Source organism: Kogia breviceps, chromosome 16, assembly GCF_026419965.1.
Source record: "Kogia breviceps isolate mKogBre1 chromosome 16, mKogBre1 haplotype 1, whole genome shotgun sequence".
NCBI classification, from domain to species: Eukaryota; Metazoa; Chordata; class Mammalia; order Artiodactyla; family Physeteridae; genus Kogia; species Kogia breviceps.
This window is the reverse complement of record NC_081325.1, coordinates 21,911,043-21,926,539: the sequence shown is the minus strand read 5'-3', so window position 1 is coordinate 21,926,539 and position 15,497 is coordinate 21,911,043. Positions and strand designations below refer to the sequence as shown.

The 15,497-nt window shown below is 49.4% G+C and overlaps 1 protein-coding gene across 1 annotated transcript in view; it reads right to left on the bottom strand.

Moving 5' to 3' along the window:
• ERICH6B (glutamate rich 6B) overlaps positions 1 to 15,038 on the bottom strand; it is a 43,262-nt gene extending 28,224 nt beyond the window's left edge. Inside the window, exon 1 of the mRNA XM_067016900.1 lies at positions 14,744 to 15,038. Coding sequence (XP_066873001.1) covers positions 14,744 to 15,038 — 295 coding nt within the window. The remainder of the gene's footprint in view (positions 1 to 14,743) is intronic.
• Between the last annotated feature and the right edge of the window lie 459 nt (positions 15,039 to 15,497).

Sequence of the window (15,497 nt, the reverse complement as noted above, 5' to 3'; positions counted from 1 at the left end):
CTTAGCTCTGCTGACTTACTCTGGGCTTCAGTGAACAGCGGTTGGGAAAGGTGGGCCCTCTGTGGCCTTCTTCTCTGGTCCCAGGACAGAGAGGATGGCTGGGGTTGAGGGGAGACCTTAGGGATATTCCTCCTTCGGTAGGAGGAAGAGCTGCAGCAACCATAGAGCCAAGTGGCTTCAAGGCCGTGTAGACTCATAATGGCGTATGCCTGTCGCTGTAGGAAGTGGGCATCTCTGGTGTTCTGTTGTCAAGAGCTCCCGGAGGGGTGCATAACGGGGGGCTGGCGAGTACAGATGCACTGGGTTATGCCACGAGAGGCTACTGTGGTTTTTGAGAACTTTTGCAAAGTTCTTGGTTACCCATGTTTTATATTTTCTAGAATTTTGTGATCCCTGCTCCTTTTTGCTCCCTCACCCCTACCTGTCCTTCTCCCTGCTCCCAAACACACATGCGTGCGTGTGCGCGCGCACACACACACACACACTCTCTCTCTCCCTCTCTCCCCCTTCCCCCCTCTCCCCCTCCCCCTCCCCCTCTTCCCCTCCCCCTCCCCCTCTCCCCCTTCCCCTCTCCCCCTGTCCCCCTCTCCCTCTCTCTCCCTCTCTCCCTCCCTCCCTCTCCCTCTCTCTCTCTCTCCCCATCTCTCTCCATTCCTCATGGCAAGGAAGCAGAGGTGAGCTGCCCCCTCCCCTCTCATGGGAGCAGCAGGATTTGAGCTCGGTCTGTGATGAGAAGCCTCCCCACCTGGGCAGCATCAGTGCTGCCAGCACATCAGCTGAGCCTGAGCCCTCCGCAGCCAGGGAGCTCTCCAACTTCTAAGGACCCGCATGCTACCATAAACGGCCCCGACCGTTGGGAAATCATGTCTATTTCTTAACTAATTTTCCTCGAGCTGGCCCTGTTCTAGCCCCTCCGTGCAGATGGAGAGGTCAGGTCTCGGTTTTGTGTGTCAGATCATCAGATATTTGAAGGCAGTTATCCTGTCTCAGAGTCACGTGTCTTCCAGACTTCACGCCCTCATTTGCTTCAGCAGTGCTTTGTACGATGTGGTCTCCAGGTTGGCCTAACACCACCCTCTCCTCGAGCCCCGGCCAGTCTGCCTCTAACCCTCATAGAGGGTGGGATCCCCCAAAGTGAACAGCGGCCCCAGGGTTGCTTCTGCAGTGCAGGCTAGAGCAGGACCCATCTCCCTCTACATAACCTTTTATTTGTTCTTGGTTATATTAACTCTTCTGGCAGTCACACCAGTCATACCATTGACTTATTGAGCCTGTGGTTGAGCAGATCATCTACAGCAGACGGGGCATTCCCCCCTTGTCCTCCTCCATCCTGTTTTTGTGGGCCTAAGAGCAGGGTCTAATCTAAATTACCATTCTGTTTTATTTAGCCAGTCACGATCCAGTGTTTCTGCCTGTCAAGATCTTTTAGAATCTGATCACATTATTGTCATCGCCCAACAGCTGCCAGTCATGTACAGATATAAATATTCCTCCTACCTCTGTATCCGGGTCTGTGGATACAGGCTGGACAGAGCCCGCTGGCTCCTGACTGGACATTGGATTGACTCTGATCCTTAAACAGTATCTCTGGATGGTTATTCAGTAGCGATCATGCCGTTGTCTTGCACTAGCATCCACCTGGCATTTGTCTGTGTTGCCCATAGGAACATGAGGAAGACTTTGAAAAAGAAATGAGTTTTGGAGTTCGGGCCTCCAAATTCCACACTTCCCTGATCTAATAACCTTGTCAAAAAGTGACCTAAAAGCCCGTATTACTTGATCTGTTCTTACTGATCCTGTGCTGGTTCCTTGTGGTCATTTTGTTCTCAGTATTTGCCCCCAGATCGGTCACAGACTCATTTCCCCAGTTCTTCAAAAACCATAAACATGATTAAGCTATTCTCTCTCTGGAGATATTCTGGGGTATACTTTATCTCGGTCAGGACACAGCGGTTACCATTCTTTTCTGATCTTCTCACCAATCTTCTGTGTCTGCTATTTCTTGCCTAATTTTGCTGTATCCTTTTCAATCTGAAGATCATCTTCTTTCACAGAGAAGTCAAAATTCAACAGCAATGGAAGAACATGAATTTCTTTGCATCGTTCCTCAATAGGCACTAAACAGTGGCTCTGTGTGTCTTGATCTACTTTTTGCCTAAATCATACTTTAAAAGGGCCCCCCCCTTCTTTTGTTCCTGCCTGCAGTATTATTATTATTACTTTTTGGTAAGAATACATTTACCCTGGACTTCAGCTCTCCTGACACTTTTCTCAAAGTTCGAGACATTTTCCTACTTTTATCGTAGGTAACAATCATATCTTTTTTAACCTCTGCATGTGATCTTTCAATATCTGAGTCCACTGAAAGGAACTCTGTGCAAACACTACTTTGCACTTTGGGGAGCTTTCCAACCCCTCTTCTTCATCTGGCCAGGTGACTTGAAATAACTAGTCCACTGATAGCACTTGCCCCTCTCTGTTTATCCTCACCCACGTTTCTATACATAGTGTCTCCATGCGTACATATTTCTGTACACAGCTCCTTTCTAACCAAGACTGTCTCTTGGGAGAGGGATATACCTTCTCATCACCATAGCTGATCTTGAGTCAGATGAGGATTCAGCAGCAGTTTCGCAAGTATGTAACAATTTTTTTTTTTTTTTTTTTTTTTTGCCTTACGCGGGCCTCTCACTGTTGTGGCCTCTCCCGTTGCGGAGCACAGGCTCCGGTCGCGCAGGCTCAGCGGCCACGGCTCACGGGCCCAGCCGCTCCGCGGCATGTGGGATCTTCCCGGACCGGGGCACGAACCCGCATCCCCTGCATCGGCAGGCGGACTCCCAACCACCGCGCCACCAGGGAAGCCCTGTAACAAATATTTATAGGTGCTTACTGTGTGCAGGATGCCAAGTCTTGAGGATTTCTACAAGCAGGGTTATAATGCTCTGTGTTAGAATTTCTGGTACACTTTGTTGAAGACCCTGCTCTGTGCCTGGCTGGGTAGACACCTGAGGCCATAAATAGTCTTTCTGGTCTTCCACCTGCTTCCTCACATGAGCCACGAGACATTTCCAGTGCCTTTAGCCTTCGTTTCATGTCAAACCTGCCACTCTCTGTAGTAATAGGTTTCAAGGATTTATTTAGCTGGGTGTTATACCTCCATATTTGGTTCAAAGTGCTGTTTGTAGAGTCCATGTAAAATACTGTTTCTGCCGCACTGGAGTTGAATTGTCCCGTAATAAAAAATGCTTTAGAAATAGGCAACTAGTACCCATGAAATCTGTTCTACCCTAGAGGTTCTCTGGTTCTCCACCATTCCTGTGCCCGGAATCCTCAGGGATCTTGTTAAGGATGAGGCAGGGATCGTGATAAGAAAGCCTGGGAATCTGCATCTTTACAGGCACCGGGTGCTGGGGATGCACAGTCCTGGACCCCGGGAAGCAGCACTGCCAAAGCCCTCACCTCCGCTCGCTCCTGGGGGCCCTCAGCCAGCACTTTGAATTGCTTTTGCCTTGATTGACTGTGTTTCTCCAACAAGTGGATGGGTGGCTTCCGCCCTGGGCTAAAAGCAGGTTCTCTTTTGCATCCACTGTGCTCGGGAACCCTTAGTGTTCTGTCCTCCAGCTGCAGGAGGACTGGTTTTTCTTCGCGGCAGGGGCCCTCTGCCTCCTCTTACCTCGATTCTGAGCTCCTTCCTGGGGCTCCGTGCTTCCTGGGTTCCCCTTGCCCCACTGCCCCCGCCCCGGTTACCTCCTCTTACAACTGTTCACTCTTCCAGAGGAGTCTCTTAATGAGCCTCTTTGCCCCATTCCACTGTCCAGACACAGTCAGTTACCTGTTGCCAGCAAATTCTGTCCAATTATTATGAACACTCTCCAAAAGACTGATTGTAAACCATAGGGAAAAGAAAACCCACGAATTTTAGGGAGTTGCTTACTTTTCCTTGTGTTCCAATCTCTGCTGTAGCCACCATCCCCTCATGTCTCTGCAGGAGCCTGGGGTATGACATTGACCCTGGCTTTAGTGGCTCCAAATTGTCCACACCTTTGGTCCAGGCCACCAACGTCACAGGATCTGATCAGTAGGTATTGCTGCGGGTGGCTAGACTTTTGGTAAACACTAAATACACGTTGGCTTTAAGGAACTCAGTACTGGAAAAGACTTAGCTACAGAACATGCCCCTACAGACCAGATAGGCAGAGCGCTTAAAACCTAAATTAGATCCAGACATGACTGGCTGTGTAAATTAAGCTTGGGGACCAAAAGGATGGTGAATGAACACGGCAAACGAAGCAGTGCTTTCCGGAGGGTCTCTCTCTGGAGGTGGGCGCATAGTGGTATGAACAGGCTCTGGTGACTCCCTTCCCACACCCCAGGCTTCTCCTATCTCTTTCTCCTCTCCCACATCCTTTCAAGCTTAGCGTTGGCACTTTACAGGCGATTACCCAGTAAATGACTTCGAGAATCCTGCTTATGAATATTTAGATAAACGCTCAGATTTTTTTCCACCTGTCACGCTTACTGACTCTGAAACGGTTCCTGTTCTCAGGGCTCCGTCAGAGCACACACACTAATAAAAATCCCACATGAACCGATTTAGCCTGTAAAAGACTCCTCATCATGTGCTGGCAGCCGGCACCATGCAACTCCTGGCTTGTGTGGGCCTGCCCCTGGCGCTCCATTCTCCCTCATAGGGCTTCTGGCTCCTAATTTCATTGAACCACATTTGAGCTACAAAATTTAGTAGGCACGGATGGGGGCAGGGGAGTGAGGTGCCGGTCGGGAATCTCATTTACCGCTGCCATGACTACAGATGTGAAACGCACGTGTGAATCTGTGATGGATCAGTCTCACTAAGGCTGGGTGTAAATTATTAACAATGGCGAGAAATGCCATTCGGTGTTGCACCCCCAGGACCCTAGGGCGAGGAACCTTTGGGCTTCACGGGGCAGAGGATTCAGATCCTCAGTGCAATCTTGCCCAACTGTCTCTTGAGCGTCTCCTAGTTGTGGCCGCAGAAGTTCCCCCTGTGGATGGTCCTGTCTCGTTCCGAACCAGGGCTGGCTTTGACTGCACCCTGAGATGGAGGGTCTGGGGTGGGTCCCAGTCCCTTCACCATGTGATCGTTCGGAGATGGCCTCTCTCTGCAGGGAACCAGCCTGTAATCTGGGGAGGAAATGGCCTGTGTCCCCGAGGGAAGTAGGGCCTGTGTTCACGTAGAACAAGAACAGGAAAACTAATGAAGGGACGAGGAGAAGATCGAAGAAGCTGTTTGTCTTAGCACTTTGCTGATGCTTTTTCTCTGGGGGGGGTCCGGGATGAGGAAGGGGGTCCCAGGGTTAGGGTGGCACAGGAAGCAGTATGCATCATCAGCCTCATGGCGACTACTCCAGCCTCCATATTCCACATCCATGGAACGCCCGCAAGGACACATCTCCCCGAGCCCCCAGGAGCCCGGCTGCGAGGTGGGTGCCGGATGTGGGGTCCCTTACCCTGCCGGCTTTCACAGATCCACTCCATCTGCATGCTCTGGTCCTGCGAGCCCAGGAACTCTCCGTCGCGCTTCACCAAGGATGTAGACGGCATCGTGTCGCCAAGGAGAAGCCTGCTGCTGGCAGGTTCAGGGGGTGGGGTGGGGGGACAGCAAAGAAGGTGGTCACCCGAGGGACACCAGCAGCAGAGGGGAGCAGGGGCCGGTCCACCTCCAGACAGGGGCCGGGTTAGGAACCCCGAGCTGTGGCCTGCGGGGAGGTTGTGGTGGCGGCGGCTGCTTCCCGGTCCCCGCGGACTTCGACCTGTCCCTGGTGGTGGCTGTCACCGGTTGGAAGGCACCGGCTTGTGGACCGTGGAAAATAGGCCTGTGTGCCATTCTGGGTGCCAACCGCAGCTTCACTTAGAGTGACAGGCTCTGGGGGGTGCCTTCAAAGGCCGATGAATGGGCCAGGGCTCCGTGCCGGACAGTCTAACCTTCCAGAACATTCTGTGTCCCTGCTGGCTCACCACCCTCCTCATTCCAGTCGTCCTTCTTGCCTCAGAGCTGCCTGAGGCAGAGCGGAAAAAAATCAGCAGCCGCTTCAAACCAAGCAGCGACGTCTGTCCCTGCTCGTCTGCCCACTGCACACACCACCACCTTCGAGAAAGGTTTCCGCGGGGCCTGATGGCAGGGCGCTGGGTGTGAGGCGCAGGCCCTGCTTACCCAGGAGCTCAGGATCAAAAGGGGTGACCCAGCACCCCGACCTACATCGTGTCCTTCCTCAGCGATCTCTGCCTTTTAACTGGGGCAAGAACCTGTGATTCAGAGGGACGGGAGGGGCTTTTGGCCCTGAAGCCATCTCGTGGAAACTGGCCCAATGGGCAGGGATAGGCCTGCGGGGAGATGCCCGGCCTGTCAGTGGGCAGAGACTGTGGCGGCAGAAAGAACCTAGACTTCGGTGTCAGGTGGTCCGAGCTGAAGTCCTGGCTCTTGCGCTAGAGTGGAGTAACCCTGGGTGAGCCACCTAACTTCTCTGTGCCTCGGTTTCCGCACCTTTGCGATAATTGTACCTCCTCCCCCAGGTCCGCACAGGTGAGGACAAAAGAGGGTGGGCGGTGTTGGCTGTCGTTGTCCGTAGAGGGAAGGTGAGAAGTTCAGTGGCCCTTCATGAGACGGGCCTGTTCCCTGTCGGGGGTCAGCGTTCCCTGCTGCGGCGGTGGGGGGCGGGGCGCGCAGAGGGGCCGCAGTCTGAGGCTGGGGGCGAAGAGTTGAGGAAGAGAGGAGGAGGTGGCTTGCTCTAGCCAGAAAGCTGTTCTCCCTTCAGCGTTGCTGGGAGTTCCAGGCAGATCTGTGCCACTTCTAGGGGACCCGGGGGAGGGTCAGTGCCAGCCTGCGGGCTGGGGCAGAGCAGCTGTGTTCTCAGGATGCAGCACTAGCAAGGGGTCCCGGGGGCAGGTGGCAGGATGCTCTGGTCGTAGGTCAGGTGACCACAGGGCGCAAGAACTCGTGGAGAAGGGTGAGCTTTTTAGGCAAGTGTCAATCCTTGCCCTGCTCCAGGCCTCGAGGCCACGTCAGGAGACCCCCTGGGGCTCAGTGTCCTTATCCTTCTGGTGGGATAATGCCTGTCCTACCTCACTCACCAGCGGCCCACGGGGACCCAAGGAGATAATGCAGGTCCCCGTGGATGGACTTTGACAAATCAAAGCCGTCGACAAACACAGGAATTATACTTAAGGTCATGGAGGGCCGCTCGGGTCATTTCCATGCTCATGTACACTTGCCCAGCACCCTCCCCGTCACACGCCTGCCCCGGGCTGGGACGTTGCAGGGCTTCTGGGGTGCCTGCCAGAGCTGTGCTGTGGCCTCAGCACCCGGGAAGCGGGACTGGGGCTCCGGCCTGCGTGGCCAAACACCACCTCCCTGCTCCGTCGGCAATGCGGAGGTGTTGCAAGGAGGAGCCCCTGTCCCGAGATCCCAGGCCTCCTCCTGCAGCCGCTTCAGAGCGGGGAAGGGGCCTGGCGCGTGCCTGGGGACCTTGGGCACGCATGCGGAAGAGGGGGGCCTTCCCGTTTACGAGGGACCCGTGAAACGCTTGACCTGAATCTGCTCCCCTCCCATCCCCCCTGCCTCAGCAAAGAAACACGCACGAGTGGGACACTTCTTGCCCAAAGGGGTTTGTGGAGGGTTTGGTCTCTCAGCAGCCTGGTGTGAGGAGAATCCAGGGCCTCTCTGAGCAGCCCCAGGCCCAGACCTGAACTCGGGGGAGGCAAGCCGAACTGCTCGGGGACAGACCCAGGTCAGACCCCAGGCTCCCCGCAGGGCCCCGGGAAAGAACAGGAAACAAACTCAGCTGCGATACGAATAAAAGATTGCACAGGTGCTTGTGTTTGGAATAAAGCTGACCAGGAATCACGCCCCTTGTTCTGCATGTACTAAGTTTTCCACCTGGTGGCTCGTGGGCGCAGGATGAAGGATAACAGAGATCCACAGCCCTTGCTGCACGAGCCCCGCGTGCTAAGCTCTGCTCCACGCGCGCCCCGCCAGTTAGTACACTTACTCCTCTCCACAGCCCCGGGCGTCGGAAACTCTTCCTGTGCCCATTTCACAGATGGGAAAACCGAGGCAGAAGGTTAAGTGGCTGCCCTGTGGCACACAGCTGGCTGGGTGGAGCAGCTGCCATTCACACCCAGGCAGGTGTGGATCCCTGGCTCCAGGGTCCCTGTTCTCCATCACAGCTTTCCAGAGGGTCACTTCACCATCAGGCCCCTGCAGTGCCACGTTGCTCGCTCCTCTGTGGGTATCAGTAGCTGAGGTGGAGGGCCCTCGGGAAAGCACTCCCTCTTAGGGATTGCCTTAGTAGGGGTGGACCTGGCAGATACATGGTGCTGAGCCTCTGGAAGCGTGAAGCGCGGAACGGAGGGGCCGGTAGAGGGCGGGGGTGGGGAGCTGGCCTCTCCAGGTGGAGGGGGAGCCCCGTGCAGAGTACTGTGCCCTCAGATCGTAGCCTGTGTCTTTCCTGCGCAGAAGAGCTGGGGTTTCGTTGCTGCTTCTCAGCGTAAGCCAGCTGGCCTTGGGCTTTCTCTGTAGCTATAGTGTCAACCCACTTTCACCAGCGGAGGTCAATGACTGCCTTCCCCCAGTCATCCTTTGGGGCAGATGTAGGGGATGAGGACTGAATCAGAGCTCTTGAGTCCCCTGCCCCACATGGGTTTCCACAGAGCTGAGCACCCAGAGGCTTCTGTCCACAGCTGTGTCAGTGACCGTCTAGCGTGGGCCGAGCCCTGTGGCGGGAGTTTCATGAACACTCACTGCGTGATTATTTAGAGCTTGGAATATGCCTGAGCAAGCAAGACGGCAGCTGCCTCGCGGGCGTTCGCTCATCTCTTCACCACGAGCGCTGCCCAGGGCCCTTGGCCATTTCGAAACCCAGCTCAACCTTCTCTCCAGACTCGGCTGTCCCCTGCCCTTTCCTCTCCGTAGTTCTGGGCGCCCAGGTCGCTGATGCTGGGACTCGTCCCTCAGCTTGTGAGCGGCTGAACAGCAGAGGAAAGCAGTATCGGGAGGTCCTTTGTGTGTGACTTCTAGGAGACCCCCGCCTGGACTGCACCTTCCTCGGGGGTCCTGCTCCCTGCAGCCCACCCCACTCTCGCCCCTACTTCCCGCCTTTGGGACTGCAAAGGCTCCTGAAGCATCATCCCTAAGCATGAATTTCCACCTAACTTACCAGAAAAAAAACATCAAAAACTTTTACCTTGCTTTAAGGCTAGGCAGGGTTTGCAATGAACGAGCCTTGAATTCTGTTGGAAAAAAAGAACAGAAAGACAATGTTGGAAAAAAAAAAAGAATTTTTCTTTCTATTAAAAAATCTGTTGTTAAGTATGTGATGCCAGGATTGGGGTGGAGAGACCCCGATTTACAGAATTTTTCTGTTTTTACTTTTCGTTAGTGTTGTCTCTCTTCATGGTTTCCTTTAGAAATTATGAGGTTGAAATTTGATACCATTAGAGAGAACTCACGAAGGTAATTTTCATGAAATCATGGATTTGGGACATTTAGGTTTGCTTTGTTAATCTTTTGAGTTATTACAGAGGCCTCCCTCTGTCACAGGATGAAGGACATCTATCTATACAGGAGAGGTGGCTGAGGTTCAGAGGATATAAATATTTTAAAAATTATTTTTCGTGTGTTTGTTGGCAATCTGTGTATCTTCTTTGGAGAAATGCCTATTTAGGTCGTATGCCCATTTTTGGATTGGGCTGTTTGTTTTTTTGATACTGAGTTGCTTGTAAAGACTCTATTTGTGTCATTTAATCACCTGACCGTTGGCTTTGAATGATATGACATGAAGAATTTCAGGTACAATTGGAACAAAATAGAGTATAGATTCTAGAGAATGGCACAGTTGAAGTAGTAAAGAAATGACAGTCAGAAACTTTGAGCTTGAAACTTGAATGTTCAACACTTATCCATAGTTTACCCATGAGACAGACTATTATCGAGGAATATTACTTGGCTATTAAAAGTGATGTCTACAGAAATTAAGCAATATAGGCAAATATGGAAGTCACGATACTAAGTTACAAAAGTAAAATACAAACTTATTTTATATACAGCATATTTAAAGTGGTAAAAACAGGACAAAACAAGGACCACAACCACCAAACATGCAAAAAACGAGGGCAGGAGGAACAGAGTAAAAATGATAAAATGTGAATCAGCTTTACTTATATTTGGATGTTGGTAGGTTGGGTGTTATTTTTCTACTTTTCAAATTTTCCACTAAAAAAATGAACAAAAGTAGATTTTGCTTCTTTTTATGTTACTCTTCTCAAATTAAAATATGCATGTAATTTATTAAAAAGCAGAAACAAAGGGTGAAAGGAGGGAAGAAAGGAGAAAAGGAAGAGAAGTGACTAGAAGAGAAAGAAGAGAAGGCTTGGGAGCCTGTCTTGGCCCCTCTAATTATTTTCCATGACCTTGGAGAAGTCACATACCCTCTCTCAAACTCCAGGATCCTCCTCTGTGAAGGGGGCGGGGGGTAAAGAGTGGCTGGAAGATGGAAGGAAACAGATTGTGAAATATACACTATACACCCTATGCCACTGGACTGTGCTCCCGACCTTCAGGCCAAGACACACACAGAAATGATACTGTTTGTACAGGAGCAGAGTGGAGGCTCGGGCGACTGGTCTTGGGGCTCAGCATCTCCCCCCAATAGTGACCGACCCATGGCACCCTGATGGGGAAGCTCTGCCACTATCTGTGAACTTTCCTGCTGGACCGGTTGTCTGGCTCTCCCATCTCTGCCTTATCGGTGTATCTCAAACCTTTCTTATTAAATACACAGAATTGCTAGGTTCCCCATTTGGAAATGGTACTCGGGGAACCACCTCTCAACTGGAAATGGCGACCAAATTGTAGCATTTAGGCCAAACAGCATTTGGAGCCTCCAAAGAGGAGCTAGCAAGGGGAAAGAAAATCAAATCCAGCAGATATATTATATACATTACGAATCAAAATGAATATACTGTGACATCTCTGCGGCATTATTTGCCACAGAGCAGAATTCATCTTTAGGAAGGTCTTGGGTTCTAAATAAACAAAAGGGGCCTCATTGTGGGGTGGTTTCCTGTTCTGTGACAGCATGGCAGAAATGTAGATCGTACTTCTTCCTTCTAGAGCCTTCCTGCACCTTGTGAGATCAGAAAAGCATTTTTACACGTGACAGTTGTATGGGGTGGGAGAGCTTTCAAAGCATTTTCAGAATGTTCTTTCATTTAATTGCTACAATCACAAGGAATTTTTTCACGTGGGGAAAGGGAAACTTGGAGGAGGTAGTTGACATGCCCAAGGTCAAAGGCCCACCCTTGTGCTGGATCTTCTGACTCTGACACCACAGGGTTTACACCCATGTTTCACAGAAATGATTTGGAACCTCCCAGTTCAAATCTGGGGAGATCAGTCACATGTGGCTATTGATTATTCCGTGACAGTCGGTGGCGCATTTACATTCAAGTTGCTCATCTAATTTTATTGGGTTTCCTCACAAATCATGGAGAAGATCATCCCTTCTTTTAAAGAAGAGAGGGGGTGAGGGTTGTTAGTCTGACGTACCCTGATTGGTCCAGGGCAATGGGAGACTCTGACCTTCCTGCAGAATGCTGGGTGGGGGCCATAGATTCCTCCCACACCCTAGTTCATTGCATCTTCTCTTGTGTTTTTGTTCTGTCCATTTCACAAAAGAGGAAAATGTGGCCAGGGGATGTAATTTACCCTTCACAAATCAATGGTAAGGAAATAATAAAATATAAGAATAACAACAATAATAGCTAACACTTACATAGTCTTAAAATGCTATGTGCCTGGCATAGCTCAAAATGCTTTACATAATTTAACCCCTTTCATCCTCACAAACATCCTATAAGGTAGGCCTACTGTTACTCCTAATTTACAGCTAAGAAAACTAAGACAGAGGTTAAGTGACTTGTCCAAGCTCATGCAACTAATAAGTGGGAGAGAGTGGTGTTCAAACCTATGCAGTCAAGGTCTTGAGAGAGGAAGAAAAAAGTGTTCTTTGTGACACGTTCATATCTGCCACCAAATGGACAAGTAAATAGCGTGCATGCTCCTTTCTCCTCTCCTGATCCTGTGGCAGACATCACTGGTGGATCGTGGCACACTTTTCCTGCTGAGCCCAAACGAGGTCTCAAAATCCTTCTCATTACAGTGCTTCACCACTAACCTCTAATAATTAATCCATCAGCATGCGAGATGGAAGCCCATTTGTCATTTCTTGGGCTCATTTTATAGGGGCCGATTAATTCATAATGCTGTTTTTAAAAATAAGTATGGGTGATTGGGATTGACATATGCACACTACTATATATAAAATAGATAACTAATAAGGACCTACCGTATAGCACAGGGAACTTGACTCAATACTCTGTAATGGCCTATATGGGAAAAGAATCTAAAAAAGAGTGGACATATGTGTATGTATGACTGATTCACTTTGTGGTACGCCTGAAACTAACACAACATTGTAAATCAATTATACGCCAATAAAAATTTAAAAAAAACCAAAAAAACCACAAAAAACAAGAAAAAAGGTGTGTGTGTGCATGTGTGTGTCTCTATAGATGGCTGGCTTTGTGAAATGAATGAAATTGAATTTGATTCAGTTTGCTTTTACTGAGGATCTGAGTCCGGAAAGCACTCTTGTTAGGCTCTGAGGTTCAAAACAAGAGATAAACAAAGTTACATCATAAAGGTATTGGGGAGAAATTATACATAAAGAAATCATGATGTAAATTCTTTTGGAGATTTAAGATCCTCTTGTAAACTCCTTCTTAACTTAATCTGTTTTGTACAGCCTGGCTTGGTACCCTGGGTTTTCGCAGACTCAGACATGCTCCCATGTGCCTTCAAAGGCGTCCTGGTATTCCCCTACAGGTTTTTCAGTGCCTCTCCAATTTCTGCTAGCAGGGCGTTTATTTTCAAAGCCTTTGCTTTATACACAGTTCCATTCACTTGACAGCACTGTATCTGTCCTGTTCTAGCGGGGTAAGGTATTTACAAAGGTCCAACACATAGCAGGGACACGTTAAGAATGCTTGATTCATACTGTGCAAAAGAAATGGCTATTTTTCAGTATTAGAATTACACTTGGTACTTGAACAGCAGTGTTATTAGGATTCTGAGAGGGAGCTCAGTGGTAGAGGCACACAGAAGCGAGAATTTCCCAGCAACAGAGGAATGAGCGCTCCAACGTACTAACTTTTGTGAGGGCAATAGGAATGTAGGATGATACATCTGATTGAATGGAGAGGAGGTAAAGGTAAAACACCTGTGTGGCTGCCGAATCCACCCAGCTTTTAGGTTGTAGGTAGTGTGCAGTCAGACTGGGATTTAAAAATTCAAGCTCCCCGAGACGCTGGCGGTTGGTAACAGAACGGGATCCAGAAAAAATAGTTTAGTTCTGTTTCTAGGTCAACATTAAGATGATGCAGATGACCTGGATTTTTAACTTTCCGTTCCTGGCTGGATATGTCCATTTAGTCATAACATCGAGGGAAGACACTGTGTGGGCCTGTGAATAAATGCATATTAGCCACTTGGGGCAACAGCACAAGGAGACCACTGCCAAATAATAAAACCCAACTTAAGGAAAAGTTGCCAATTGCAGAAACAGCATTGGAAAAGTGTCAGCTCTAGGATGAGAGCAATCGCTCCAAAGTTAAATACCCTCCAGCAGGGTAAGATGATGCCTTCCAGGGACTGAAAGGGCACCCTGGGAAGTGTACTAGTCTCTGCTGACTTAGTAACAGATGGTGGAAATGTATTCTAGGAAATAATTAGAGCTCATTAATGAAATTTAGCTCTAAGGGTGTTTATCAAAGTGCTGTTTTAAAAAGTAACAAAAAAATCAGAAGCAATAAATGATCAATAATAGGAAATCAATTAAAATATTATGGTTTGGGCTTCCCTGGTGGCGCAGTGGTTGCGAGTCCGCCTGCCGATGCAGGGGACGCGGGTTCGTGCCCCGGTCCGGGAAGATCCCACACGCCGCGGAGTGGCTGGGTCCGCGAGCCATGGCCGCTGAGCCTGCGCGTCCGGAGCCTGTGCTCCGCAACGGGAGAGGCCACGGCAGTGAGAGGCCCGCGTATCACACACACACACACACAAAAATTATGGTTTGAAAATATAATACAATGTGATGCAGCCATTAAAATGACTTGTAGAAAATTGAAAGCATGAAATGACATTCCTATAAGTATGTAATATTTATATGTAATTATAATACAGAAATAAATATACCTTAAAGGGCAGGTTGCAAGCACTATATAGTGTCTGGGGAGGACATAACCAAAGTGTAAAAGCGATTATCATCTCTGAATGGGAGTGATTTTTGCTTTCTTCTTTTTACGAATATACAGTTTCTCAAACATCTACCATGCACATGTATTACTTGTGCAACTAGGAAAAAGAAAAGATACAAGTTAGGGGGTGTTTTCTGTTTGTCTTATTTTGTTTTTTACGAACAGGCGCTTCCCGTTCATCAGGTCTCCTTGTCTGCTCCGTAGGCTCAGTGCCTGGGGGCACAGCTCTTGAACTTGTGAGTAGGACTTGGTCAGAAATGATTCATGAGTCTGCCAGCGCAGTGTGTAGGGTCGATCGTTTGCGCTTTGGCTGTATCTCAAGCCTGTTCTTTTTTCCCGGACATTGTGATGAACTAGAACCACCATCTATGGGACGTCCTCCCCAGATACTCACCCTCTTCCAGAAACTTTTCATACAGAAACATTTTTCCTTCCAGCAGCTCTTTCTTCTGTAGATACTTTTCCTCCTTCAGATGCTCCTTTCCTTTCAGATAATTTTCCTCCTCCTCTAGGTACTGGTCTTCCTCTGGGCTCTTTTCCTCTTGAAGAAATAAAAATTCTTCCATTGAACTCTTCTCATCTCCCTTGGTACCTTCTTCCTGTGAAGATAAGGTCTGCGTGGAGTGGTGGAAAGTTGTGGAAGGGTGAGGAGGTGATGTTCCCGATGGCTGAAGATTTCTAGCAGACATGCTGGGAGGCATTTAGCAGAGGAAAGCCTTCTGCAGCAGGCAGAGTCACTACTTCATCACCCTGGTAACCGAGAAAGGAATAAGACCCCATTAGTTAGGAATTACCTACTGCATGTTGTTCACTCATTGCATTCCGTGGTCTTGGGATGGCCCTTTGAGTATGCATATCAGTACATGGTGGCCTGTGAAAAGGCACAAAAAGAGAAGGCAGAGGTTTTACCCTCCAGAAGTGGGTTGGAGAGACCACATCTGAAGGCAGCACCTTTGAAATGACTGCACAATATGAAGTCAGTGAGGAGAGCTGGAAAGTGAAGGAGCCATCGGTGTTTAGTGGTGCAGTCATTAGAGAAGACTTTTACTTACTCATCAAGAAATATTTATTGCTACAGTAATCAGGACATAGACTGTCTTCCAGGAGCTTCAAACTGGGGAGAGAAACAGACATTCCAACAGATTTCT